This window comes from Bos indicus, chromosome 2 (assembly GCF_029378745.1).
Source record: "Bos indicus isolate NIAB-ARS_2022 breed Sahiwal x Tharparkar chromosome 2, NIAB-ARS_B.indTharparkar_mat_pri_1.0, whole genome shotgun sequence".
Taxonomy (NCBI): Eukaryota; Metazoa; Chordata; class Mammalia; order Artiodactyla; family Bovidae; genus Bos; species Bos indicus.
Window position 1 is genome coordinate 27213664 of NC_091761.1, and position 27110 is coordinate 27240773.

At 38.2% G+C, this 27110-nt stretch overlaps 2 protein-coding genes and 1 non-coding gene across 8 annotated transcripts in view; 1 reads left to right on the forward strand and 2 right to left on the reverse strand.

The window, feature by feature from the left end:
• Window positions 1–1956: 1956 nt before the first annotated feature.
• On the forward strand, window positions 1957–15809 carry SPC25 (SPC25 component of NDC80 kinetochore complex). 3 transcript variants are annotated; one of them, XM_019971481.2, is made up of 7 exons: window positions 1957–2099; window positions 3114–3266; window positions 3371–3436; window positions 8618–8764; window positions 10212–10316; window positions 12182–12280; window positions 14203–15809. In XM_019971481.2, the coding sequence occupies exons 2-7, from the start codon at window positions 3128–3130 to the stop codon at window positions 14325–14327; spliced, it is 681 nt and encodes a 226-aa protein (XP_019827040.2). In that variant the 5' UTR covers window positions 1957–2099; window positions 3114–3127; the 3' UTR covers window positions 14328–15809. The 3 variants fall into 3 exon arrangements, with proteins under 3 accessions (XP_019827040.2, XP_019827048.2, XP_019827056.2); XM_019971489.2 differs by having other exon boundaries at window positions 1957–2057; XM_019971497.2 differs by having other exon boundaries at window positions 1969–2137.
• On the reverse strand, window positions 11794–11896 carry LOC139179381 (U6 spliceosomal RNA). The gene has a single exon (XR_011563763.1). It is a non-coding gene; the product is annotated as a U6 spliceosomal RNA (small nuclear RNA).
• Window positions 15810–22900: 7091 nt separating the features above from the next.
• NOSTRIN (nitric oxide synthase trafficking) overlaps window positions 22901–27110 on the reverse strand; it is a 63089-nt gene continuing 58879 nt past the window's right edge. For all 4 annotated transcript variants that reach the window (XM_019971521.2, XM_070803784.1, XM_019971530.2 and 1 more), the window contains 2 exons: window positions 26402–26491; window positions 22901–23120 (listed from right to left, as the gene is read on the reverse strand). In XM_019971521.2, the coding sequence (XP_019827080.1) occupies window positions 22984–23120; window positions 26402–26491 (227 nt within the window). In that variant the 3' untranslated portion in view covers window positions 22901–22983. The remainder of the gene's footprint in view (window positions 23121–26401; window positions 26492–27110) is intronic.

Sequence of the window (27110 nt, forward strand, 5' to 3'; positions counted from 1 at the left end):
GTTCTAACTGTTGCTTCCTGACCTGCAAACAAATTTCTCAAGAGGCAGGTCAGGTGGTCTGGTATTCCCATCTCTTTCAGAGTTTTCCACAGTTCGTTATGATCCACACAGTCAAAGGCTTTGGCATAGTCAATAAAGCAGAAGTAGATGCTTTTCTGGAACTCTCTTGCTTTTTCGATGATCCAGAGGATGTTGGCAATTTGGTCTCTGGTTCCTCTGCCTTTTCTAAAACCAGCTTGAACATCTGGAAGTTCATGGTTCACATATTGCTGAAGCCTGGCTTGGAGAATTTTGAGCATTACTTTACTAGCGTGTGAGATGAGTGCAATTGTGCGGTAGTTTGAGCATTCTTTGGCATTGCCTTTCTTTGGGATTGGAATGAAAACTGACCTTTTCCAGTCTGTGGCCACTGCTGAGTTTTCCAAATTTGCTGGCATATTGAGTGCAGCACTTTCACAGCATCATCTTTCAGGATTTGAAATAACTCAACTGGAATTCCATCACCTCCACTAGCTTTGTTCGTAGTGATGCTTTCTAAGGCCCACTTGACTTCACATTCCAGGATGTCTGGCTCTAGGTGAGTGATCACACCATCGTGATTATCTGGGTCGTGAAGATCTTTTTTGTACAGTTCTTCTGCATATTCTTGCCACCTCTTCTTAATATCTTCTGCTTCTGTTATTTGTAATTAATTGAAGAAATAAATTGACTGCAAGACATTAGCGCTTTGTTAATATCATCAACAATATTCTCTCAAACTCAACATATTAAAATTATAACTCATGATGCTTCTTCCTCCCCACAATACCTCTCCCTGAAAATACCAGATCTGCTGAATACACAGCTTCAATTCTGCCATCAACATCATCATTGTCTCAAACCTTAAATTACCGCTGACTTACTACTCTCCTTTTCACATTAATCTACAATACAGCCAATCAGAGATAGCAGGTAGCAAGAATCCTGGCTATAAAAAGTTTTTATGTATTATTTTTCACTGAAGTATAGTTGAAAATATTGTAAATCAAAACTATATTAGTTTCTGGTATACAACGGTAATGCTTCAATATTTTTACAGATTATATTCCAGTTAAAGTTATCATAAAATATTGGCTATATTCTCTGTGCTATATAAAATATTCTTGTAGTTTATTATTTACATAGTAGTTTGTATTTATTAATCGCCTACCCTTATCTTGCCCCTCCCTTTCACTATTAAAAATTTTGTGTTGCTGAGTTTCTATTGCGGCTGGGACTACCAGTATTAGTTACTGCCTTTTCATGTTTCTGTTTTAATTCACAGGGTTAAAACCAGAGTCAAGAAATTTTGGAATTTGTTATTATTATTAGCCAATAAACAGTAATATTTCAGCCACTAGACAGATTAAGCAATGGTATTTTTATAAGCTTTATTAAGTGAGTGAAGTCGCTCAGTCGTGTCCGACTCTTTGCAACCCCATGGACTGTAGCCTACTAGGCTCTGAGGAGCTTCTCAGTCCATGGAATTTTCCAGGCAACAGTACTGGAGTGGGTTGCCATTTCCTTCTCCAGGGAATCTTCTCAACCCAGGGATCGAACCTGGGTGACCCGCACTGCAGGCAGACGCTTTACCGTCTGAGCCACCAGGGAAGCCTTAGTTTTATTTAAGCTACCTGTAGCATTAAAGAAAAGGCTATATACTTGGCAACAGAATACAATTAAAGTTCAATATTTATATATTTTTTTTGCGGAAACCTTTATCTGAAAAGGATGAATGGCCAGTCAGGCGAGTCCTCCAGGAGCTGTAATACTTTCCTGAAGTAGAGCTGACGAGGTCGGCTGTTCTCAAAAAAAGAACTACCAATCCCAGAATGCCATTTTCTCTATTTTTCTCGCGAGAATCCCAGAGGGCTAGCTCAACCAATCCCTTCATGAAAGAGCCTACGCTATAAGCCAATAAGAAGGCGTATGGGACCCCAAAGGCGGGAGGCGGAAGGCGCCTTAGGTTTGAAATAGGAAAGCTGGCTTGGCTGCGGCAGCGGATTTTGGAGTTCGGCTGTGGATTGAAATCGATTCAGGTCTTGTGGGGCGGGTGGCCGGGCTCAGGCCTGCCGGAGAAGGTGGGAATTGAGCTGGGCTCCGAAACCCGCCTGTCGCGGTAGGGGAAAGTGGGTTTGGAGGCGGAATGCGTATTTTTGGGGCGGAGTCTGAAATGTACCTCTTGTTGCTGTTTAGGGAGCAGAATGGGCAGCCACAAGGCAGAGGGGTTTGGGGTTTCACCGAAGACAAGTCTGCGAATTTTCTGAGGAGATTTTATGTCATTGGGAAGGTTGTAGCGTTACAGAAAACCAATGGGACCTGGGATCTTAGATCCTTTCACAGGGGAGGAACTGAGGCCGGGAAAGTCGAGGTTACTTGTACAGGTCCTGGACTAAACCTACTAAACTGTCCTCCAGTTTCCATTTTACTGCCACCTGCCCTGATCTGGAGGTGGCGGAGGAAGGAGTGTAGATAAGTGGGATCTTACCCCATGATAGGGGCTGCGCCTTCCGGGACCTGGCAATCCAGGCCGGAATCAAAAGGGTCAGAGTTGGAAGGAGTCTAAGCAGTCCCCAACTTTACTTGTGAGAAAACGGAGGCAGAGTCATATTTCCCAGGGTCAGAGTGAGTGTTGCGTGGGGATAACAGTCATTGCTACTAATGAATTCCTAGGGAGTGATGGTGTTCTGATTTCCTGCTGCACCTATACCATAGTTAAGTTTCGGTGGCTTGATATGCCCTGGGATATTTAGAGTTAAAAGTAAGTTGCTATGGGAGTAGGGGTTTAAGGGATGCACATTACCCTATCAACAAGGATTTACTGTATAGCACGGTAGATTGAAATCTTGTAATAAACTATAATGGAATCGAGTAGAAAAATAGAATATAGATATATATATGACTGAATCACTTTGTTGTACACCTAAAACTAACACAGTATTGTAAATAAACTATACTTCAGTGTATTAAAGAAAGTAAGTTGCTAACCATTTTCTAGCAAATATCAAACTGCAAAAATATACTTGACTAAAATACGTGGCTGATATGGTTTCAGTAACTTAAAAAATACAAAGTGTGTCCTATTTGTTTTGTAGCCTTGTCTTACAAAATGGTAGAGGATGAACTGGCACTATTTGATAAAAGCATAAATGAATTTTGGAATAAATTCAAAAGCACTGTCAGTGACACCTCCTGTCAGATGGTGGGACTAAGAGAAACCTACAAGGACTCCATTAAAGCATTTGCAGGTACCTATATTTAACTCATAACATGCTGTTATTCTTTGTTGTTCTTGTCTGTTTTTTAGTGTAATTTCAGCTGAATTGAAACTTCAACTCCTTTCCTCTTTCAGAAAAGCTGTCTGTGAAATTAAAGGAAGAAGAACGGATGGTTGAAATGTTTCTGGAATATCAAAATCGTATGTGACAAACTGTAGAAGTAGATCATAGAGTTTTTTTAGATTAAACATCTTCAGAAAATCCCTCATACAAGTAAAACAGTGTGTTTATATATATCAGTTCAGTTCAATCGCTCAGTCGTGTCCCACTCTTTGCAACCCCCTGGACTGCAGCATGCCAAGCTTTCCTGTCCATCACCAACTCCCAGAGCTTGCTCAAACTCATGTCCATCGAGTCGGTGATGCCATCCAACCATCTCATCCTCTGTCATCCCCTTCTCCTCGTGCCTTCAGTATTTCCCAGCATCAGGGTCTTTTCCAGTGAGTCAGTTCTTTGTATGAGGTGGCCAAAGTATTGGAGCTTCAGCTTGAACATCAGTCCTTCCAATGAACACCCAGTCCACCTTTAGGATGGACTGGTTGTATCTCCTTGCAGTCCAAGGGACTCTCAAGAGTCTTCTCCAATACCACAGTTCAAAAGCATCAATTCTTTGGCGCTCAGCTTTCTTTATGGTCCATGTATATGTATGTATATGTATATACAGCTTCTCTGGGGGCTTAGTGGTAAAGAATTTGCCTGCCAATGCAGAAGTAACAAGAGAAGTGGGTTCAATCTCTGGGTTGGGAAGATCCCCTGGAGGAGGAAATGGCAACCCACTCCAGTATTCTTGCCTGGAAAATTCCGGAGGAGCCTGGCAGGCTGCAGTCCATGGGGTCATAAAGAGTTGGACTGAGCACACATGCACACAATCCAGCTTAATAAATACAACATCCTATGTTATACCTTCCTCTTTTCTCACCTTCTAGAACTAATCTGTCAGTATTTTACTTTAGTATTGAGGTTTTGAATGTTATATATGTGGCAGCATTTTGTATTAATATGTATTCTGTCCCCTTTTCACTTAGCATTTGCTCCTGAGATTCATCTTCACTGATGTATAAGTGCCCATATTTTTGAAAAATGAGTTTCACAGACTAGAATACAAAATCAGTACATGTTCATCACACTGATGTATAAATGCCCATGTTTTTTTAAAATGAGTTTCACAACTTTGAAAAACTAGTTCTCTCAGCTCTTTGGTTGTAGGTTTAAAATCTGACAGTTTTTCTCTCTGTATTTTTATTGCTCCTGCCTTTCAATGGCACCCCACTCCAGTACTCTTGCCTGGAAGATCCCATGGATGGAGGAGCCTGGTAGGCTGCAGTCCATGGGGTCGTGAAGAGTCGGACACGACTGAGCGACTTCACTTTCACTTTTCACTTTCATGCATTGGAGAAGGAAATGGCAACCCACCCCAGTGTTCTTGCCTGGAGAATCCCAGGGACGGGGGAACCTGGTGGGCTGCCGTCTATGGGGTCACACAGAGTCGGACACGACTGAAGCAACTTAGCAGCAGATTGTCCAGAGTGGATTAGCAGCTTTTACTGAATTCTCACACACAGACCACAGGCTTGTAGCCACAGGCCAAAATCCACTGGAGATACTAAATTTTGCCAAACCATGTTTTGAACACTGTCAAATCAGAGTGTCTTTACATGGGACGCATGTACTTAATGTGCTACAGTCCCTGATTGTTTCTTCTGCTTTGCTTTGCCTTGACCACTTATTATCTGGCCCCTGAAGGCATGTGATTTTGGAACTCCTGGGAGGCTGTTATAGGAGACTTCTACCCAGGTCCACTTTCTTAGCTGCCCTGAAGCTTCCATGCTCTTTTACTGCTTCTCATTCCCTCTGTAACCAGCAGCAGGAAGGAAAAGCACACAATCCTTTGAATGTTAGAATAAAAACATTCCTATACATGGTATTTATGTACCACTTACTAGCTTAAAATTTTTCGTACCATCATTAGATACCCTAATCCTGTGGGGTAAATAAATGGGACAGCCATTGTTAAACTTGTGTTTTGTTGTTCAGTTGCTCAGTCGTGCCTGACTCGGCAACCCCGTGAACTGCAGTGTGCTACGTTTCCCTGTCCTTCCCCATCTTCAGGAGCTTGCTCAAACTCATGTCCATTGAGTCGGTGATGCCATCCAACCATCTCATCCTCTGTCATCCTCTTCTCCTGCCTTCAATCTTCCCAACATCAGGGTCTTTTCTAATGAGTCGGCACTTTGCATCAGGTGGCCAAAATACTTGCTTTACAACTGAGGAAAAGAGGACCCACAGTTGTGATTGAATCAAGGTCCTCGGGTAACAGCTGAGAAGCCAGAGGGGCACTGAGAACTTTTGGCATTTACATCTGCATCTCTTTTGCAGTAAAATTCTACTTAATTATCCTTAAAGAGTAGCATTTTTCTTTCTGGTAATTCTGATAAGATGTTTACTTTTAAATTATGTCTTACATAATCTGATCATGTCCACAAAGTCTTAGAAAATACAGAAAAGTGTGTAATTGGTATGTTTATTGCTTTATTTGCATTTCTGTGATTACTGAGTTTAAATTATCTTTTGTATTTGTTAATCATCTTCATTTTGTGTTTCCTTTGTTCATTCCTTTGTCCTTTTCTTTCAAATTTATATTTGTGTCTTCTTTAGATTAAGAATAGTAACCTTTGTTGAGAGAGGATAGTTTAATGGCTAAAAGCATGACCTTTGAAGTTAAGACCTAAGTTTGAATTCAGGTCTTACTGTTCGTTGCATTCTAGCAGGTAAAGCTGTGAGCAAGTTTTTGAACTGCTGAGATTTCTTTTTCTTCTTTGTTTTAATTGAAGTTATGGTTAGTTTACAGGGTGTTAGTTTCAGGTATACAGAAAAGTGATTAAGTTATATATACATATTTATTGTTTTTCAGATTTTTTTCCCTTACAGGTTATTACAAAATATTGAGTAGAGTTCCCTGTGCTATACAGCAGGTCCTTGTTGATTATCTGTTTTATATATATTAGGTTTTTTTCTTTTAAAAAAGAGTAAGACGTCCATCATAGTTGTATTATTGTGAAACGTGAGTAAATTTATATAAATATAAGAGCAAGTATCTAGCTTATAGTAGAGTTTTTATATTTATTTGATTCAAATATAAGTTTGTCTGCTTGCCTGCCTTTGTCTTCAATTTCCTTTTGCCTTCAAGTAAAAAGATCTTTCCCCATATAGTTAATTTTATATTCACAGATACTGCCTTTTAGGTTTCATAAAGTTTCATTTTACATTTAAATATATAATTTAAATGTGGATTTTATTTTGGATTTCAGCACTGTTTGGGGAACAGTCTACCTCTTGATTTATGATATTTATCATATTAATTTCCTAAATATACCCATATTTGTTTGTGATCTTTTGTTTGTTTAACTGAGTTGTAGTCAACTACTGCACCACTATTGTGTTAATACTGTCACAGTCACAGTTGTTGAATCTGATAGGGCAAGTCCCTTTTCTTACTATTTTCTCTCCATATTTCCTAGCTGTTATCACCTGTGTAATTACTTCTGTTGGATCTTTCCTTTCTCTTCCCTCCAAATTCCACTGGGGCTTTATTAAACACAGATATGGGTTTGGGAAATATTTTCATCTTTATAATATTTAGAAGCTTAAAATGTCTCTCCATATAACTGGGTCAAATGTATGCCTGAGACAAGTTTTGCATTTTTTTCCTTACAAAGCCTGCATATATCTTGATCTAGATTATTCCTGAATGTCTTGATTTCCACCTTCCTTCTTCCGTTCAGTCAGTTGAGTTCAGTTGCTCAGTCTTGTCCGACTCTTTGTGACCCTGTGGACTGCAGCATGCCAGGCTTCCCTGTCCATCACCAACTCCCGGACCCTACTCAAACTCATGTCCATTGAGTCAGTGATGCCATCCAACCATCTCATCCTCTGTCATTCCTTTCTCCTCCTGCCTTCAATCTTTCCCAGCATCACGGTCTTTTCCAGTAAGTTAGTTCTTCACATCAGGTAGCCAAAGTATTGAAGTGTAAGCTTGAGCATCAGTCCCTCCAGTGAATATTCAGAACTGATTTCCTTTAGGATTGACTGGTTTGATCTCCTTGCAGTCCAAGGGACTCTCAAGAGTCTTTTCCAACACCACAGTTCAAAAGCATCAATTCTTTGGCACTCAGCTTTCTTTATAGTTCAGTTCTCACATCCTGATTTGGAACCAGTCTGTTGTTCCATGTCCAGTTCTAACTGTTGCTTCCTGACCTGCATACAGATTTCTCAGGAGGCGGGTCAGGTAGTCTGGTATTCCCATCTCTAAGAATTTTCCAGTTTGTTGTGATCCACACAGTCAAAAGCTTTGGCGTAGTCAATAAAGCAGAAGGAGATGTTTTTCTGGAATTCTTGCCTTTTCTATGATCCAACGGATGTTGGCGATTTGATCTCTGGTTTCTCTGCCTTTTCTAAATCCAGCTTGACTATCTGGAATTTCACGGTTCACATACTGTTGAAGCCTGGCTTGGAGAATTTTGAGCATTACTTTGCTAGCGTGTGAGATGAATGCAATTATGTGGTAGTTTGAACATTCTTTGGCATTGCCTTTTCTTTGGTATTGGAATGAAAACAGACCTTTTCCAGTCCTGTGGCCACTGCTGAGTTTTCCAAATTTCCTGGCATATTGAGCGCAGCATTTTAACAGCATCATCTTTTAGGATTTGAAATAGCTCAGCTGGAATTCCATCACCTCCACTAGCTTTGTTCATAGTTATGTTTCCTAAGGCCCACTTGACTTCACATCCAGTATGTCTGGCTCTAGGTAAGTGATTACATCATCATGGTTATCTGGGTCATGAAGATCTTTTTTAATATAGTTCTGTATATTCTTCCTTCTTCACTGCCTCCTTACCTTCCTCTCTTCCTCTCTCCTTTCTTCTATCACTTTGGTATATTTCAGAATATACCAGATATCTAGCATTAAAATTAGGTATTCAAAGCATCTGAAAAGCCATCTTTAGAGTTTGTTCATCTTTGGTGGTGTTTTCCTTATGTACTTATTTGAAGGGGAGAGCTGCAAAGGTCATGATCTGATTTTGTATTTCTTGGTTTAATTTAGCATTCTCATTTAAAAATGCATTTTTTGTCTCCTCATTTTTGTTTTCAAAGACAAATAGAAAAGGATAAAGATTCTTGTTCTTTTATGGTTTTTTAATCGTCAGGAAATGCTTATCAATTAAAACATTAATTTTGTGAAAGTCAGTAGTTTGCTCTTTTTATAGATACATGTTGATGAGCAAAGCATATAGATTCTAGCTAATACTTTGTGCTTCTTACAGAAATCTGCAGACAGAATAAGCTCATTCAAGAGAAAAAAGAGAATTTATTAAAGTTGATTGCTGAAGTAAAAGACAAAAAACAGGAAGTGGAGGCACTGACTGCAAATATCCAGGATCTTAAGGAAGAATATGCTAGGAAGAAGGAAAGTAAGTTTCCAGTTGTACAGGTGTTTAAAACAATCTAAATTTCAAAGTAGTGATGGCTCACAATTATGTACATTTTGCCTTCTCCCCAGTTCATTGCCAGCAGTAGCTAACATACTTTAAGGCCATAGCTAGTCCTTCATCTCTCTCTGTAAGGTGTCTGTGAAGTTTGCTAAGTGGGTTTCATTTTCCTTCTTTTGCTTAAAGAACCTTTTTTTTCTGTCTTTTTAAAAATTTATTTAGTTTTAATTAAAGGAAGTTGCTTTACAGTATTGTGTTGGTTTCTGCCAAACATCAACATGAGTCAGCCATAGGTGTACCAGCGTCCCTCCCTAATGACCCTCCCTCCCACCTCCCGCATTCCACCCCTGTAGGTTGTTACAGAGCCCCGGTTTGAGTTCCCTGAGGCATAACAGCAATTCCTATTGGCTGTCTATTTTACATATGGTAATGTATGTTTCCATGTTACTCTCTCCATATATCCCACCCTGTCCTTCCTAACCCTCCTCATGTCCATAAATCTGTCTCCATTGCTTCCCTGCAAATAATTTCATCAGTACCATCTTTCCAGATTCCATATATATGCATTAATGAAGACTGATCCTTTTGATTTCTAATAGAACCAGAGAATAATGAAATTGAGTTTCATTATTGTGGGAGTTTAATTAAGCAGAGTGGGAGACAGTTTCACTAAATAAGATTTGCCTGGGAGAAACCATTGTGTAATTTATGCAACAGATTCATTGATCACGCATCCTCTGCCAGGAACTATTAAGCGTGTTCTTCATGCTGTAAAGCCTCTTTGTCTAAGACTTTTATATTTTTTTTAAAAAGCTGCTTCTTTTAGATAGAAGACTTGTTTGCCCATAAATGAAATAATCAATTCTAAAATCTCTTGAATATAGTAAAGTTATTTTCTTGAATGCTTTTTCTTATAGAGTTTGTGTACGAATCGACATTATTTTTTTCAACTCTTAAGTATTGCTTAGGGAATATTGCATTAACTTTTGAAGAAAAGTTTTAAACTAGCATGAAGTAACACTGATTTCCTATTTAAAATAATAGAATATTTTTCCAGTGAAGCAACTGATACATTTTTGGCTAACTAAAAAAAGCGAAATGGTGTACAAGAAGTCTTTCTGTTTCTCTGCTGCTTGCAAGTCCTTGGCCTATTTATTCATGCTGCTTTATAATAAAATAGAACAAAACTTATTCCTCTTAATACTGGTGTGTATTTTTTCATGCAGTTTTTCCTTCCAGCTTAAATGAACAGAAGCCCCTTTTGCTACTTGGTGGAGATAGAAAGTGTAGTAAATGTAAATGTAAGCTGATTTATTTGCCTGGTATCATTTTTATGGTTGTTTAAAAGTTTTTTAAAATTAGTTAAAAGAATATTAACTGAATGTTATTTAAAATATTCTATACTCATTGTATGTGTTTTTAATCATAGCTATTTCCACTGCTAACAAAGCTAATGAAGAGAGGTTGAAAAGGCTACAGAAATCTGCAGACTTGTATAAAGATCGACTTGGACTAGAAATTCGAAAAATTTATGGTTAGTATATTAATGTAAGTAAAACATAGGATATTTGAAAAGTCTGTCTTAAGTAGAAAAGAATCTTTAAAATATTTTCAGCTAAGATAATGACCACATTGTTAACTTTTTAAACAGTAAGAAAAAATTACAAAACTTTTATCACCCTAATGTAATTACTCTTGCCTTGGTTATTTATCATCCAGTATTTTAGTAAATGTATTTTAGGCATGGTTGCCAGCATGAAAAAATTTTTTTGTTCCTTGTTCTTACTGGTATTGTATGATTAGTATTTCTCTAATTGCTATAGCCTTCATAATGGTAATTTTAACATAGTGGTATAATAATTCATTCCATAAGTGTAGCTTAATTTATTCAGTCTTTTATCTATTGTTTAACCCATATATTACTCTAAGTTTAACACTTGGATTTTACGTTTTTCAGTTTTAGATATATTGTAGTGGACATACATAGACTTCTCCATTTGGGGGCACAATTTTCATGAAATTCCCAGACATGAATTACTGAGTTAAAGCATAGGAATATTTCTGCCACTGTTACATATATATGTGTCAATTTATAGAAATACTTATGGTGTTGGGAGTCCCCAAGATTACATTCTGTTTTGGTGATTTCACTAGAAAGATTTACAAGACTCAGGGTGGCTCAGATTTATGGCAGTGAAAGGATGTGAAACAAAATCAGCCCAAAGGAAAAAGTCACGTGGGGCAAAATCTAGAGGAAACAAGTTTTCAAGAGCCTTAAGCCAGTGGACTCACACAGGATGTGGTTAATCCCTTCAGGGTCGAATTGTGACAGTACACGTGAAGTGTTGTCTACCAGGGAACCTCATTAGAGACTCTGGAAGCTTGGCCTGGTTTTGCTTGGACTTCACCCCAGGAATTATTTGCATTGTTGATTTTGCTGTATCCTTTCACTGTCATCATAGCTCTGAGTACAACCAGTGGTGAGCCCCAGGAATCCTCCTAGTGAATTTTCAGACCTGTGGTAGGCTTGGGGATCTCTGATACCCCAGACAAGGACCAGTCTTGCAAGCAGACCTTTTCTAGGGATAGAAGTCTCAGGCCTGCTAGGTCAACTGTTTTATGCAATCTGTGTATAATGTAAAGAGTACCCCTTTCATTGTTATTTGTGCCAGAATTGTAGTTTCTTTTTAAAGTTTTTTGGTTTATTTTATTATCTGGCAGTTGATTAGATAATAGAAACTTTAAAAAAATACATTTCTTTGATTATTAATGAAAATGTGACCATTTTCCCCATTTATTTACTAATTATACTTCTTTCTGAAATTGGACCCTCTATTCATCAATCTGTTTGCCTTAGTTTTGGTATTTTTCCTATCTGTCAGAATGAGTTTTTAATACAAAATATTAACCTTTGCTTAGAGGAGAACATAAAGACCAGCTCTGAACTTTTAAAAAGATTTTATTTAGTTTCAACTGGGGGACAACTGCTTTACAGTATTGTGTTGGTTTCTAAAAATATGGAACGCTTCATAAATTTACATGTTATCTTTTCACAGGGATGATGCTAATCTTCTCTGTATCATTCCAATTTTAGTGTATGTGCTACTGAAGCAAGCGTAACTCTGAACGTTTGATCCATTGGTCTTTAAGTTTATCTTCACTGTTATCCTGAGGTGCTTTTTTGTGTTTTGTTTAGTTTTGTCTCAAAACCACTTTTAAAGGTTTAAAATTATTTTTAGATTTAAAGTAGAAGTTTCTCATAGTCCTCAAAATCAGGAAATACTGTTTTATAGCAGTGTAGATATTAATCAGAGATGGAGGGAAGAAAGCTCATCTCAACTGAGAGCTTTGGCACAATAAAATAATTCTCATACTAAATAATTTAATCCCTTTTTTCAGGTGATAAGTTGCAGTTTATATTCACTGATATTGACCCTAAGCATCCTGATCGCCCATTTATGTTTTCCCTATGCCTAAACGAAGCAAGGGACTATGAAGGTATGTACTCCTATCTCTTAACTGGTATTTAAGATTGGCATCCTGGAATGTTATTTGACTTAGAACATAAAGTAACGTGAAGGCAAGTAATAGTCCCACAAGCTGTTGCTTTCTTTTCCAGTCTTGCTTCTTGTGATATTGTCTTCTAAAGGCAATGACTATAGTTTTGATTTATAGATAGTATCCAGGAACCTTAACAAGTAACTTCTTTTCCGGATGGCACAGTGCCACAATGGCTGAAAGACTTAAAAGACCAGCGATCACTGTATTTCATACGCAAGTTTGAATTATGCTCTTAGAGAACTTAAAGCTAAAGCTATAAAGGATATGACTGCCTAAATGTGAATATTGTATGTGATCTAAGTAGATGATTTTCAATTTGAATGTGATAATTTAATTTCCAAAAAATAAATTTTAAAATATCCTATCCTGAAAATCCCAAATGTTGATAATTTTGCCTCGTTACTGATTCTGCAGTGATCCAGAAAGGTCTTTAATGTATGGGAAGTTATATGTTCGGCAATAGTGTGAACAAAAAGAATGGAAATTTATTTATCTCTTTTTATTATTCTAATGTTAAGAATTCTAAAATAATCCTTACTGGAATTCAGAAAAATGGTTCTTAGCTCTTTATACCTGTGTCCTCAAAGTATTTGTATTAATAGCAGATGGACACTCAGGAAAACGGCTGAGTTGGCTCCCTGATGTGACTTAGTGACTCGAATTTATAATTTAGGAATGTAGTTCAAGTACAAATGTTTGTTTTTTTTTTTTCTCTCTCAAGGTAAATATCTTCTAATCTGATGGTGTGTATCAAGCCATCTATAGGAGCCATGTATTGATGATTAAAATCAAAAGTGTAGTCTTTGGTAAAGGTACATGGACTAGAGATTTTGAGCACTCTAAAATTAATTGTTTTCTTAGCAAATTTAGCCTTCCTAGTAGCCTTTACCTAGGGATAATTGATAATTCAAATAAATAAAAATGGAATTGTGACCAAAAATGAATAAATAAATAAAAAGTAAATCCCAAAACCTCCTACCTAGCTTCTCAGTTTTCTCTAAATTGGATAGCCTCTCTTGTTATATAGTGTTATAGTATTTGATAATGTATTAAAATAGAGTCTACAGTATAAATTTGGGACCAGGTGCTCTTTGCTGTTCTTTCTCTGCTTTGGTCATGGGCCTTGTTTCCCAAGCAGTCTCTGCCAAAGAACTGGGACTCTGACAGGCTTCAATTTCTTCTTGGACAAAGGGCAAGCCTGATGGTAGAGAAAGTTGAATCATTCCTTTCCTTCGACCACCTTCACAGGAGACTTGCTCCTAGTATGTACCAGCTGGTGCAACTGCATGTGAGGGCCATACTGTTAGCTGTGACTTTGAGTCCCATTTGGCCATGTAAATACAACTTTGGGAATAGCAGCTACATTTTCTAATGATCCCCATTTCAGTTGTAAAACAGCAGATAAGCAGATATTTCTTTCCATAGTTGTCAGTTATTAAGGGTTGGCGTTGAAAGTTGTTCTTTTGACCGAGTGGTCAGAAATTAGATTTGAGGCCAAATTTTGCACAGAAAACTGACAACAGTTTAAAAAAAAATACTGTTAAAATAGTTTAAATAGTTAAAATGTATGGGAAAGATGATAGGAAATGTATCTGCCTTCTGTTCTGTATCTCTGAGCTCTTCAATCCTTGATTACCATCTGTGTGAAACAAGATTGTAGTATTTAATATTTGAATATTTAGAGATTAAACAAAGCAAAGGTCCAAAAGATAGTTAGGATATGAAAATCAAGTTTGTGTGTCATTCTGTGCTGAAAGCATTTCAGGAAAATGGAATTGAACCGACTCGAATCATATGAGAGCGTCTAAGTTAGGAATACATCTCTTCTAAAAATATTGTCTCCTTTTTTTTCCTTCTAGTGTCAGATAGTGCTCCTCATCTTGAGTGCCTCGCAGAATTTCAAGAAAAAGTAAGGCAGACCAACAATTTTTCGGCTTTTCTTGCCAACGTTCGGAAAGCTTTTACTGCCCTGGTTTATAATTAACATATACACAGTGTATAAAAACCGTTATCCCTTTGTATTTCTCTTTTTTGAAAAACTGTCATTATTCGGTGTTTGTCTATAATCTTTATTTTTGTAACATTTCTGTGTGCTGATTTTTGTCAATTATTTTAATTAAAATCTTGGGAAAGAAGGTTTAAGTCAAGCTATTAGAAGTCATGGATCAGTAATAATAAAAAATGAAGGGAGTGAGTCCAACCTGTGGTTTGCAATTTCTAAAATGTACTTCACAGAGTAAATGCTATCATCCTAATGTCTTAAAGGAAGGAATGTTTTATCTTAAACCAAGAGGGATCTACAGTTAAAGGACAAATCTTTGTACCAGAAGAAAATTGTGTTCTAAAATATCTAGAAAAGGATCTAATTTTGAAAATCCAAATGTAGAAAATTCATAAGCAATTTCCATAGACATATATTTGACATCTTTGGAATCTATTCAATACAGACTACAACTCAGTCAGTTTTCTTATAGAATTTCATTTTTGTCACTATTTTTTCCTTACAAATTTGGTTGTGCTTAGGTCTGCTGGCTTTAGTAGAAGCCACATACTACTGTCTCAGGATATCTTGGGCACGCCTAAAAGCCATGGAGCAGTGGCCTCCATGCTTCTAGCTACTTCTGGCTTCCCCTTGCTGTCTGGTGGGGGAGGTTAAGCCAGTTGTCTAGCCAGGGCTGGAGGGAGCTTCAGAGCACTATCCCTCAGTTGGCTCTCATGTCTAGGACTTGGCTCAGGGTTCTGCTCACCATCGTATAGCAGTGGAATTTATCTAAGAATGCTGTGGGCCAGTGGGAATGTTATTACTCAGCCATCCCCAGTGTGCAGACCAGCTTTTAGACACCACTGATTGATACTGTCTCTGCAGAGATGAAAGGCTGATAAACTGCCCTGGAGATTGGAGTGTGTGGTACAAATAATCATCTTATCCTGTCTTAGCATGGGCTTGGCTAAAGGAATATTTTAACAGGCAGTTCAGTGAGCAGACTATCCAGTTTTCCTAGGCAAACCTTCACATTTGGCTTTATTTTGTAATATACCTACATTTAAATGAGTATAGAAAGCCATATCAAAACCCAGCTTTGGTTTTTATGGACCTGGCTTGGTTTGGAGTTTATATAAGCAGGATCCATTTCTTAGCTGTTTCTCCTGGGTTAAGATTCCATGGGATGAACCCCAGCAATTTCAAGTTCATCTCAATCTCTGAACCAATCACTGGTGATCAGAAGAGTAAAGTATATACATTGGATTAGGTTAGCTCCTCGGGATACCCAGGTCTGGAGGTGGATTAAGCACGATAACTGAGCTAAGAGTAGGGATGTTATTCTTTAAATGGAAATAAACACTAAATGTTTAACATAAAAAAGATAGCAGGTGACTATTATAGTGAGTACATATTTACTGAATTCCCTGCTTGAAATATATCAACAAGGAACAAAAAATTTTTTCATTAAAACTAGAGAAAAACCACATATCCTACCACAAATTCTGGATATAATGTTTTGAACGATAGAGTGAAAAGGCACCAGGCATTGATTCTGAAAGATCTTTTTTACCTGCAAGGTAGAGAAATGAAGATTGGGGATGAGAGACTTAATGGGAAACTCTCCGCTTAGATCCATTTCTCTTCAAGGACCACCATTCTTCACTTCTAACTGGGGGTCCATCTAGTCAAAGCTATGGTTTTTCCAGTAGTCATGTCCAGATGTGAGAGTTGGACTATGAAGAAGATTGAGCGCCAAAGAATTAATGCTTTCAAACTCTGGTGCTCGAAAAGACTTGAGAGTCCCTTGGACTGCAAGGAGATCAAACCAGTTAATCCTAAAGAAAATCAACCCTGAATATTCATTGGAAGGACTGATGCTGAAGCTGAAGCTCCAATACTTAGGCCACCTGATGCGAAGAGCCAACTCACTGGAAGAGACCTTGTTGCTGGGAAAGATTGAGGACAGGAGGAAAAGGGGGTGACAGGATGAGATGGTTGGATGGCATCATTCACTCAATGGACATAAGTTTGAGCAAACTCCAGGAGATAATGAACAGGGAACCTGGTGTGTTACAGTCCATGGAGTCGCAAAGAGTGGGACACAACTGAGCAACTGAACAATAATGACAAGCTTAAATTTTAAAGTTTAAAGCACATTATGAAAATTGTGCTTTGAATGGTTAAGAACACATAAGAAAGGGAAACCAAGCTAGTCCATTAAACTTCCTCTATCCATTTTATTTAGGATGGTATGTTGTAAAAACAAAATAATAGTTTTCAGCATTTAAAACTTTCCTGATGCAGAAATAAAGCACAAGATACAAGATACAAAATACAATTTCTTAAATGGGAAAGAAATATGCCTAAGTAGTAAAACCAATTGAAATGGAATCTCAATGGGGTACACTAACCTATTCCACATTTTGTAATAAAGTGGAACAAGACCTCTAAAATTAAACTCAATCACTAAGTTAAAAAAACAGAATCAGCACAAAATCTGCTAAAATGTCTTACTAATGGGTTTAAAGTTTTGATTTCCCATTGGATTAGAAAGTGTTGCTTCTCTTCCAGTTCAGAGGATTCTGATACAGCGACAATTAGTTATACCTTAATTTGTGTACCGTGACAGTGAATTGCCTGTTTAGCTATAAAGCTAGCATAGTATCTTTCCAGGGGCTCAGTGGTAAAGAATCCGCCTTCTAACGCAGAAGAAGGAGACATGGGTTCTATCCCTGGGTTGGGAAGATCCCCTGGAGGAGGAAATTCGACCCACTCTGGTATTCTTGCCTGGAAAATTTCACGGACGGGGAGCTTTGTGGGCTACAGTCCATGGGATGGCACAAAGTTAGACACGAACAACTGAGCAAAATAGCATAGTAGCTAACATACAGTAGAAACTTAATACGTAGTTGTCAATGTTGAACACATTTCCAGACTCAGTAGAAAATTATTTAATGGGAAATTTAAATTACACCTTTGAAAAGGAGCTGACATGTTCGGTAATACCTACAGGCATGTTGCTGAGATGTCCAGCAATTTTTAACAGGTAAAGACAGCTGTATAGGTAATTCTTGAAAAAATGGCAAGCTAATCGAGAACAAGACTCTAAATAAAGACAAGGGTTTCATCTATGTAGAAAAAGAGTCTTGTCAATTAAGTAAGTAAACTGGAGAGTATGCAAGCTATTTCGAATCAGCTCCTTTCATAGTATTGTTAAACATGTTGTGTGAAGTGTGAACAATGTATGATGAGATATGTGAAGGATATTTGGAGTTTATAGACACGTTACTCTCTTTCCTTATCAACTAGGCAAGCTGGAGGTAGCTGCTAGGCTAAGGTGCAACAAATGGAAAAACTTCAAGGAAGAAATTATTTTACTCAGCTGCATAGATTTTTACAAAAATTCAGAAAGAGGCAGTATTTAAGATTCAAATAAATGTGATCTATATAATGGTAAATCTTGAATAAATGCTCTGTGTGTGTGTGTGAAAAATTCTGCTTTCCAGTATCAACATGGTAACATGAAAAGATTTGAGAATTAAGATGTGGTCCAGTTGTTGTTCTATTATTAAAACTGATACATGATCTTGGACAAATCAGTTTATCTTTTTGAGCTTAAATCTTCTTTCCAACCAAACTGCACTATGTGTAATTTCCCAAACTTGCCTTTTCTTTTTTGTTGAGCAGGCCAAGGAAGTTTTCTTCTATTTTCAGTTAATTAAAAGTAATTATTATAAATGTTTGTTGCATTTTATTGTGTTTTTCTGTATCTGTATGGATTTTCATCTCGTAGCTGTTAACATGGTGATTTATATTAATAGGCTTTTAAAAAAAGTTGAATTAAACTTGCCTTCCTGGAATAAATCTTAGTCATGGTGTGCAATCTGTTTAGTTTTGTTTTTAATAATGGTAGATTCAATTTTGTGAAATTTGCTTTAAATTTTTACTTCTAGAACCATGAATTAGATTGGCTTATAATTTTCCTCTGTGTATTAACATCATCTGATGTTGGTATCGTGGTTATCCTCGGTCCCAGGCCCTTGAAAATAGTTGAGATGTGCTCCTTTCTTTTCTGTTTCCTGAACAAGTTTGAATAAGGGCTTATGGCTTTTGAACACACATATAAAACTCTCTTGAGCCTGTGTTTTCTTGTAGGAAGATGCTTTTAGAAAAATGCTTGTTAATTTTTTAATAGTTATTGAATTACTTAATTATTCTGTTTCTTCCTGAGTTTTGATAAGGCATACTTTTTTGAGAAATTTGTCCCTTGCTGACTTTTTTTTGCAAATTAATTGGTGTGAAGTTGTTAATAATATATAATTTTGGTTTTTGATATCTACTGCATCTGTAGTGTGTCTCCTTTTTTCTTAGAAGTAATGCTGCTTTATTTATGCCTTTCTTGTGCTTCCCTGGTGGCTCAGATGGTAAAAAATCTGCCTGCAATGCAGGAGACCTGGGTTTGATCCTTGGGTCAGGAAGATCCCCTGGAGAAGGGAGCAGCTGTCCACTCCAGTGTTCTTGCCTGGAGAATTCCATGGTATTCAGGAACCTGGCAAGCTACAGTCCAAGGGGCTGCAGAGAGTCAGACTTGACTGAGCGACTAACACTTTCACATTCATGACTTTCTTAATTTTGCCAGAGGTTTGCTCTGTTGATTAACCCTTTCAAAGAACCAATGAAGCTTTATTCAACCTCTTGTTTTATATGTCATTAATTTCTGATCTTTCTTTTCATTTATTTGCTTTAGGTTGTTTCTGATGTTTTTATAATTTCATAATCAGGATTCTTAATTGATTAATTTTATCCTTTATCCTGTGGTACTTTAAGTTGCTTTCCTGAAACTATAGGTTTTAGTACATAGTAACTTTCTTATTTTTTATTTCTAACAGTTAAAATTTTCCACTAAGATCTGTTCTTTGACCATGTGTTATTTAGAAGTGTGTATGTCTGCACATGTGTGCTTGTGTGTGTGCAGGGACACATAACACATGTGTTCTCCGAACACATCGGGTTTTTTCCCTTCTTCCTTTCTTAATGATTTCTTACATTGTTGTCACACAATTTCTAGAGCACTACTTTGTGGCCTCGTGTGTAATCGATTTTTTAAAACAATAATTTTATTTGTTTTTGGCTGTGCTTAGTCTTCGTAGCTGCATGGGCTTCCCCTAGCTGCGGTGAGCAGGGGCTACTCTCTAGCTGTGATGTGTGGGCTTCCCATTGTGGTGGCTTCTCTTGTTATGCAGCACAGATTCTAGAGCGCTCAGGCTTCAGTAGTCGAGGCGTGTGGGCTCAGTGGTGTGGTTCCCAGGCTCCAGAGCACAGGCCCCATAGGTGTGGCCCATGGGCTTAGTTGCCCCATGGCATGTGGGATCTTCCCAGATCAAGGGTCAAACCTGTGTCTCCTGCATTGGCAGGCAGATTCTTTACTGCTGAGCCACTAAGGAAACCCTGGAATCACTTTTATAAATGTGTACTTTCCAGAGGTTACATTTTATCTGCAGCACCATTTTATCTGTCCATAGCGTTCAGCTCGGGCTTCCCTCGTAGCTCAGCTGGTAAAGAATCCACCTGCAATGTGGGAGACTTGGGTTTCATCCCTGGGTTGGGAAGATCCCTTGGAGAAGGGAAAGGCTACCCACTCCAATATTCTGGCCTGAGAATTCCATGGACTGTATATCCATGGGGTCACAAAGAGTTGGATACGAATGAGTGACTAACACACACACACACACACACACACATTTATCACAGTGTATTGGTCTGTTTCCCTTTCAGAAGACAGACTGAGGGCTCTTTGAGGAAAAGGATTTACTGTCTTTCTAGTATTGAAGCAACAGATCAGTGTATAGTAATTCCTCTTTACCCTTCAAAATCCTTTCTCTTGATCCCCTGCCCTCAAGCCCATCTTTGCTGAGTTAGACATTCTTCCTACTAATGTTGCCACAGACAATGGGATGTGTCGCTATTCTGATTCTCTTTCCAAATTTGGCTGATTGCCACTGAGGCCATAAAGACTCTGGGGGAGGAGGGACTTTTTCTTGGAAGCTGGAACAAAGTTATATTATGCTCAAATTACTAATCAGTTAAAACCTTATAATACTGTACAATAAAACTTACTTTAACCCAAACTGAATATTATTTTACTTTCTGATGAATCAGAATGGATGATAATACTCTTTATGAATATTAATTATTATGAGTAATTGAAATGCAGAAAAGTGAAATTAATCTTTCTGGTTGACATGACAGGATAATGGATAGTCAGAATTTACTGTACCAGAAAGAAAATAAAATAGAGTAATGTCTTTGATATTTTTAGTGAAAATCTGACTCAGACCTCAACTGCCTATATTTCAGGTTGCTAATGTTGCTAGAAAATTCCTGACCTAAGAAAACTGCCTAGTGGAGTATAATTATGAAAGCCAAATTAAGAGTTTAGAAGTCTTAATATTAAAAAAGTTATTTTATTCTCTGTGGAAGACTTGGGAACATCATTAATGTTCCCAATATGCACTTAATTTTTACCTAAATCTAAGTAGTACCATCCGCACCTGTCCTGCCAGAAAATTCTTGCCCTTCTAAGATGATATCCAAGTCTATTATACCCAAAAATATTTGTATTTTTATCTAGTTTAATACTATAGTGTTTCTTTGAAGTTTAAAAATTACATATTGCAGATGCAAAAAAAAGAATTTGCAGCAACATTTTAAACCAGGAAAATCATTTATGTCTAAACTAAAACTGCTTTAGGAAGAAAGGGGCCTCTTTGAAAATTACTTCCAAAGAGTTTCAGGGTCCAATCATCATTATCATCACTTTACACAAATGATTGCGTGTAGGCTGCAGTCAATTGCTACACAATTTCTTTTATCCATCGAGGCTTAATGGAAATAAGTCAGATGAAAAGGAAATATAAATTCAAAATCTCTGTTCATAGTCTTACTGGCCTATTATTCAGCCAACTTTCTACATGTGGAAAGCCTTCATTAATACGCCATTAAAGATGACTTTAAAACTTCTGATCTGTTCTTCTGGGCTGTAAGTTACGTCTCACATAACAAGTTTTACTTGAGCTCCTCCGGTCTGATATCTGTATCTATAAATAGCTTTGTTAGTTATATCCTGCTTTAGGAGTCTAATGGGCAGAGTATAAAAAATATATGTACCTTATTTAAAATAAAATTTATTTGAAAATTTCCTTTTTCACAGTATAAAACTTGACAAGTTAAAAAAAGAAGTAGGGGGCAGGAAAGTAATAGAATGGATTTTAATCACTCCTTTAAAGCCAGACTATTTGGCACAAAAGTAAATCTGCCTAGATGTTCTTGCAATATCTTGACCTTCCATTCAGTGGAGTGTGTGATCTCCAGGCTGACATAGGCCAGTTTCTGAGATGCTGCTGTATCACGCCCCTCCATTCTAAAATTTTCCCCTTGGGGAAAGTTTGGGGGCCTGCTCTCTCTCATTCTCCACCTTTTCCCATTGTAGGGCATTTGAGGAAGTGGCAGAAATCTCTCTAAATTTTCCATTTTGACAGTAAATTCTGGTTTTTAGAACTTATCTTCCAAACTAGAGACTCATTAGCATTTAAGTGACTGTCACTAAGAAGTTGCTTAGGATATTCCTTGCATCACGACCTGGAAGGAAAGTACAGAATTCCTAGTTTCTGAATTAGTGTATGAAGTTTCCAACCAGGCAGGGAGGCATGAAATTTCAGGCACTGTCTCCTTCCTAACCCTTTTCTATCAGCCTTGCTCTTATTCTCAGATCTCCAGCCATCTCTGACTCACACTTGACCTCATGCTAAGACTCCCCTAGTGGCTCAGACGGTAAAGCGTCTGCCTACAATGCAGGAGACCCGGGTTTGATCCGTGGGTGGGGAAGAGCCTCTGGAGAAGGAAATGGCAACCCACTCCAGTACTCTTGCCTGGAAAATCCTATGGAAGGAGCCTGGTAGGCTACAGTCCATGGGGTTGCAAAGAGTTGGACATGACTGAGCGACTTTACTTACTTCACTAACTCAGAAGGTCACTGGCTCAGGATGGAACTCCTTTCTCCCCTGAGGTCCTCTGCCTGGCATAGAGTCCTGTTGTCTACCAACCTCTCTTCCGACCACGCTGACTATCCACCTTGGCTCATGATCCTTTATTCTACTGTCCTTAACTTGTGTCTGTCTCTCTGCTGAGGTTTTCTTGGACTTGATATATATTCTTCCCCATCTCTCTGGCCCCACTTAACCCCTTGTGGGCCTACTGTGGCTATTGCCACCCAAGACTTGAGGAAAAGGACATCTGCATCCTAATCTCTGTTGCGCCACCAGAAAACTATCTGACTTCATGCTAAACTGCTCTGCACTCAGCCTTTTCTCCCTGTGAGAGGGGCTGTTTTGGGTTATTTCTAGAGTCTCTTAGAAAACTCTAGGAACCATGGTATATCTTTTTCACCTCCCTTTACCTTCCATCTTCTGACTCTGTTTCAAAGAACTAAGAAGAGTGCAAAATGCCATGATATACCTGCATCATGGGCACATAGGCATCATGCCTGCATCATGGAACCCAGTTAGGAAGATAAATTTGTGAAGACGACAGCATTTCCCTTTATTTGCATCACATTGTGTAATTAATAGTGTGTAAGATGATGCCTTCAGAATTTCGCTCATGCTTGTGAAGCTGTGTCCCCGGCATTTAAAGGAAGCTCCTCCACATAAGCAGCAGGAAAATGACCCTTTTTTCCCTTTAAAGAGCCAAACCACCATCCTTCATCTTTCTTCTTGTGTATCGTCACGATGTCGCCTGTGAAAACGCACATACATTTAGTTAGACAAGTGAGTTCCTGCGATTAATACCTTCCCGAGTTTGATCAGTTAAGATAGTTTTTAAGGAGATTCTGCTTTCAAGGAGTTACTTGGTAGCATCACTTTTCTGCAGGTGATTCAGATGAAGCAAAACTTATTGACCACCTCTGCACAAAGCAGGCAGAATGCAGAGAATATTAAAAAGTTAGGTAATGGACAACTGAGTTGTGCCATAAAGTAGTTTGATTAGAAACAAAATCACTTTGGATCCTATGTCCTTGGGCTGCCTGGTTCCCTTTGGATAGAACTCATGGTTTGTCACCAAACTCTTCCTTGGTGTCTGTGCTTTAAGGGTTCCTCATGTTGGTGGGCACCATAGTTTGGTATGCTATTAAGAGTATGTCTTGGCTACCAGGATTTTCTTTAGATCAAAGCAGCTTCTCTCCACTGTATGTGCCAGCTTCATAGCCCGAAGTTCCAACCTACAGCTTTGCACAATAATATAACCCCTTGTGCAACAATTGAGATAATTTGAATAAAATATCAATTTGAAGACATTACTCCTTTAAAGCAATGATTGAAGTAAATGGAATTCCTAGGAAACACATGGCTCTTCTCTAATTCTCTATTAAAAAACAAGATAAAAACACTAGTCCCCATCTTGTGAGAGTCCTTTCTCTCTGGCTGCTTCCTGTACATCAAAGTGGAAACATCCCCTTTCTTCAGGATCCAAGAGCTACTTGATCTTTAGCATCATCACAAAGTCATTTTCAGTTTTTTTTTTCTTTCACTTTTCTCCCCAGTAATTTTCTTTCCAAGGCAAAGGAGACTGTCGACCCCCCTTCTATCTTTCCTTAGTTACATCACTATTTTTTCTTGCAAGAGACCATCCTCAGTCTAGAAACTCTGTCTAATGTGTTCTCTCAGGTCAATAGATTGACACAGTCCACTATTGGAATTCAGACATAATTTATGGACTACCCTGGCCATCCAGTAATTAAGACTCCACGGTTCCAATATAAGAGGTGCGGGTTTGATCCCTTGTTGGGGAACAAAGATCCTACGTGCCTCATGGTATGGTCATAAAGTAAAAATGTAAAAAAAACAAACAAATAATTTAAAATTTTATCTTCAGCTTCCCTAAGACGCCAACATGTCATTCCATTTAAAGAACCCACGTGGGATATAATGTATAAGTAGGCTTTGCAACCAACAGAGAACCGAAGACAAACAAGATGATCAATTTAAGGTGTTACCTATGTAACTCAAACTCAGGATCCTGGGTTCTAGGTGGCATCTGGGATATGTGCTTTAACTCATATGGAAAGTGGGACTACTGCATTTCATTTACTCACTTACTGATACAAGTAGTCTTAGGATGGCGTGATGAATAACAAAGTGACTTATATAACACCTAAAACTTTTAAATTAAAGGCAACATTGATTTCAGATGAAAGCAGGAGTGGGGTCTACTTTCTATTTCCTTTTTTCTTATCTTTACTTATTTCTGAGCTACAAGGAAAAGTAACTGCGTGGAGAACTCTGACTGGCAAACTGAAAAGGAAGTGCCCATGAACTAATAGCAAATATGTAGTGGTGTCCCTGCTGTTTAACTGTTAAATCCATTTTGACCTTCTTTTGCTTCTGGGTGCTGTGTCCTGGTCATGGAATATAAATTTTCTCCTATGACACAATTCTTTCTCACTAACATTTTCATCTCCAGATCTCTGCCTTAGCTTAACATTCGAACATGGTTGCTAACTGGACATAAAAAGAAAGTTGAGGTGGTAACCTTTTCTCTTTTAATAATCTTGAGGTTTTCACAACCCCTTGTTGTTTTTCAGTCACCAAGTTGTGTCTGACTCTTCGTGACCCTATATGGATGGCAGCATGCCAGGCTTCTCTGACCCTCACTATCTCCCGGAGTTTGCCTAAGTTCATGTCCAATGAATTGGTGATGCCATCCAACCATCTCATCCTCTGTCACCCTCTTATCCTTCTGCCTTCAATCTTTCCCAGCATCAGGGTCTTTTCCAAAGAGTCAGCTGTTCGCATCAGGTGGTCAAAGTATTGAAGCTTCAGCTTTAGCATCAGTCCTTCCCAAGAGTATTCAGGGTTGATTTCCTTTAAGATTGACTGGTTTGATCTCCTTGCTCTCCAAGCGACTCTCAAGAGTCTTCTCCAGCGCCACAATTTGAAAGCATCAATTCTTTGGTTCTCTGCCTTCTTTATTGTCCAGCTCTCATATCCATACATGATTACTGGGAAGACCATAGCCTTGACTATATGGAACACTGTCAGAAAAGTGATGTCTTTGCTTTTTAACACACTGTCTAGCTTTCCTGTCAAGAAGCAATTGTCTTCTAATTTCATGGCTGCAGTCACCATTCACAGTGATTTTAGAGCTCAAGAAGAGGAAATCTGTCACTGCTTCCACCTTTACCCCTTCTTTTGCCATAAAGTGATGGGACTGAATGCCGTGATCTTAGTTTTTTTAATATTGAGTTTTAAGCCAGCTTTTTCACTCTCCTCCTTCACCCTCATCAAGAGGTTCTATAGTTCCTCTTTGATTTCTGCCATTAGAGTGTTATCATCTGCATATCTGAGGTTGTCCTTACATAATATCTTCTGATATTAAACAAAAATCTGTGACATGGAGAAGGGGATCTGATTCCTTTGATTAGTTGTAAAACCCCTTTTTGAGAGAGAAGTAGGAGAAATATTAAGCTGGGAGTCCTCTGACCCAGGTTCTAGAACTGGCATTTAGATTAAGCCATGAGAGGAAGTGACATCACACTCCAGTATGTGTAGCTTCTAAAAAGGAAAAAGGTGGGGCTGCCTCTCTGATAACTGTCCATTACTGATATTCTACCCCAAGCAACCACTGTGATTAACAGCGTGACTTGGTTTCCAAGTTCAAATCCTGAGCCTCGACTGCCAGTGACTTTAGCCGAAGTACCTTACATTTCTGTGTGTCAGTCTCCTCACTCATAAAACAGGCATAAATAATAATACCTACCTCAAAAGGTTTTTATGAATATTAAGTTGGACAGTGTGTTTGCAGCAATGTCTGGCACCTGGTAAATACTGCATAGATGTCAGCTGTTTTTATTATGAGCGTTCTTTCTGGTGTGCTTATCTTTCTATCTTCTAAGAAGGGTGATTATAAACCTGAACTCATTTAACATGGTACTCATTTTAAAAGCTAAGACAAAGGTTATAGTCAAGTTAAAGATTTCACGTGAAAAGGCAAGTCAACTATTTGAGAATGATTCTTACCTTTTTCCAAGTCCAATTCATCATCTTGCCTGGCCTGAAAAGGATATAAGGCCTTGCAAAGACCATTGCCGAGCTGGGTCACACCGGAGGCTGAAAGTTGGATCGAGTTTTAGTGACTAACGCCGGGTCAGTGGGCAAGAAGAACACAGTGCGAAAGTGACCTAGTGTTCACCACGTAGTGCAGAGCTTGAATACATTGAAATCCTCCCCAAAGGAAAGTTTATCATTGTACATAATACTCATTCTTTGATTCAGTAACCATTTCTGAGGTAGGTACTATAAGAATGAACTATGTTTATTATATACTCAAAAGCTATAATATAGAAAATAAGTCTAGAGACAAAAGTTATTGTCGTAGTAATAATAATGATGACATTTTAAAATTGTTTTCCATGTGAATTTCACATCGGTCAATCTGTGTTGACCGATGTTGTATTTGTGTCTTGGAAAACCCACACTTGTTTTTCCCATCAGGAATATATTGGAGCAGGAGCTTCCTACCATTATCCCCAGGTACTTAGGGAACTTTCTCAAACTGTGCAACCATGGGTCTTTAATGTACAGGTGGACTACAATGGCCTGGGGTTGACCGAAACTCTTTTTTGCCAAGTTCTAATCAAGAACCTAGAGAGTCAAGGTTATGGTAATACTATAGTTGAAAAATAAAGGATAATGAAACGTGTTTGTGTGGATGTGTGTTGGGGGGAGG

Bases quoted from the DNA above. Each gene is read 5' to 3' on its own strand.
- SPC25 (XM_019971481.2), top strand. From the start codon at position 3,128: ATGGTAGAGGATGAACTGGCACTATTTGATAAAAGCATAAATGAATTT. The intron at 10,317-12,181 runs GTTAGTATATTA...CCCTTTTTTCAG, and splicing joins AGAAATTCGAAAAATTTATG to GTGATAAGTTGCAGTTTATA. The intron at 12,281-14,202 runs GTATGTACTCCT...TTTTCCTTCTAG, and splicing joins CGAAGCAAGGGACTATGAAG to TGTCAGATAGTGCTCCTCAT.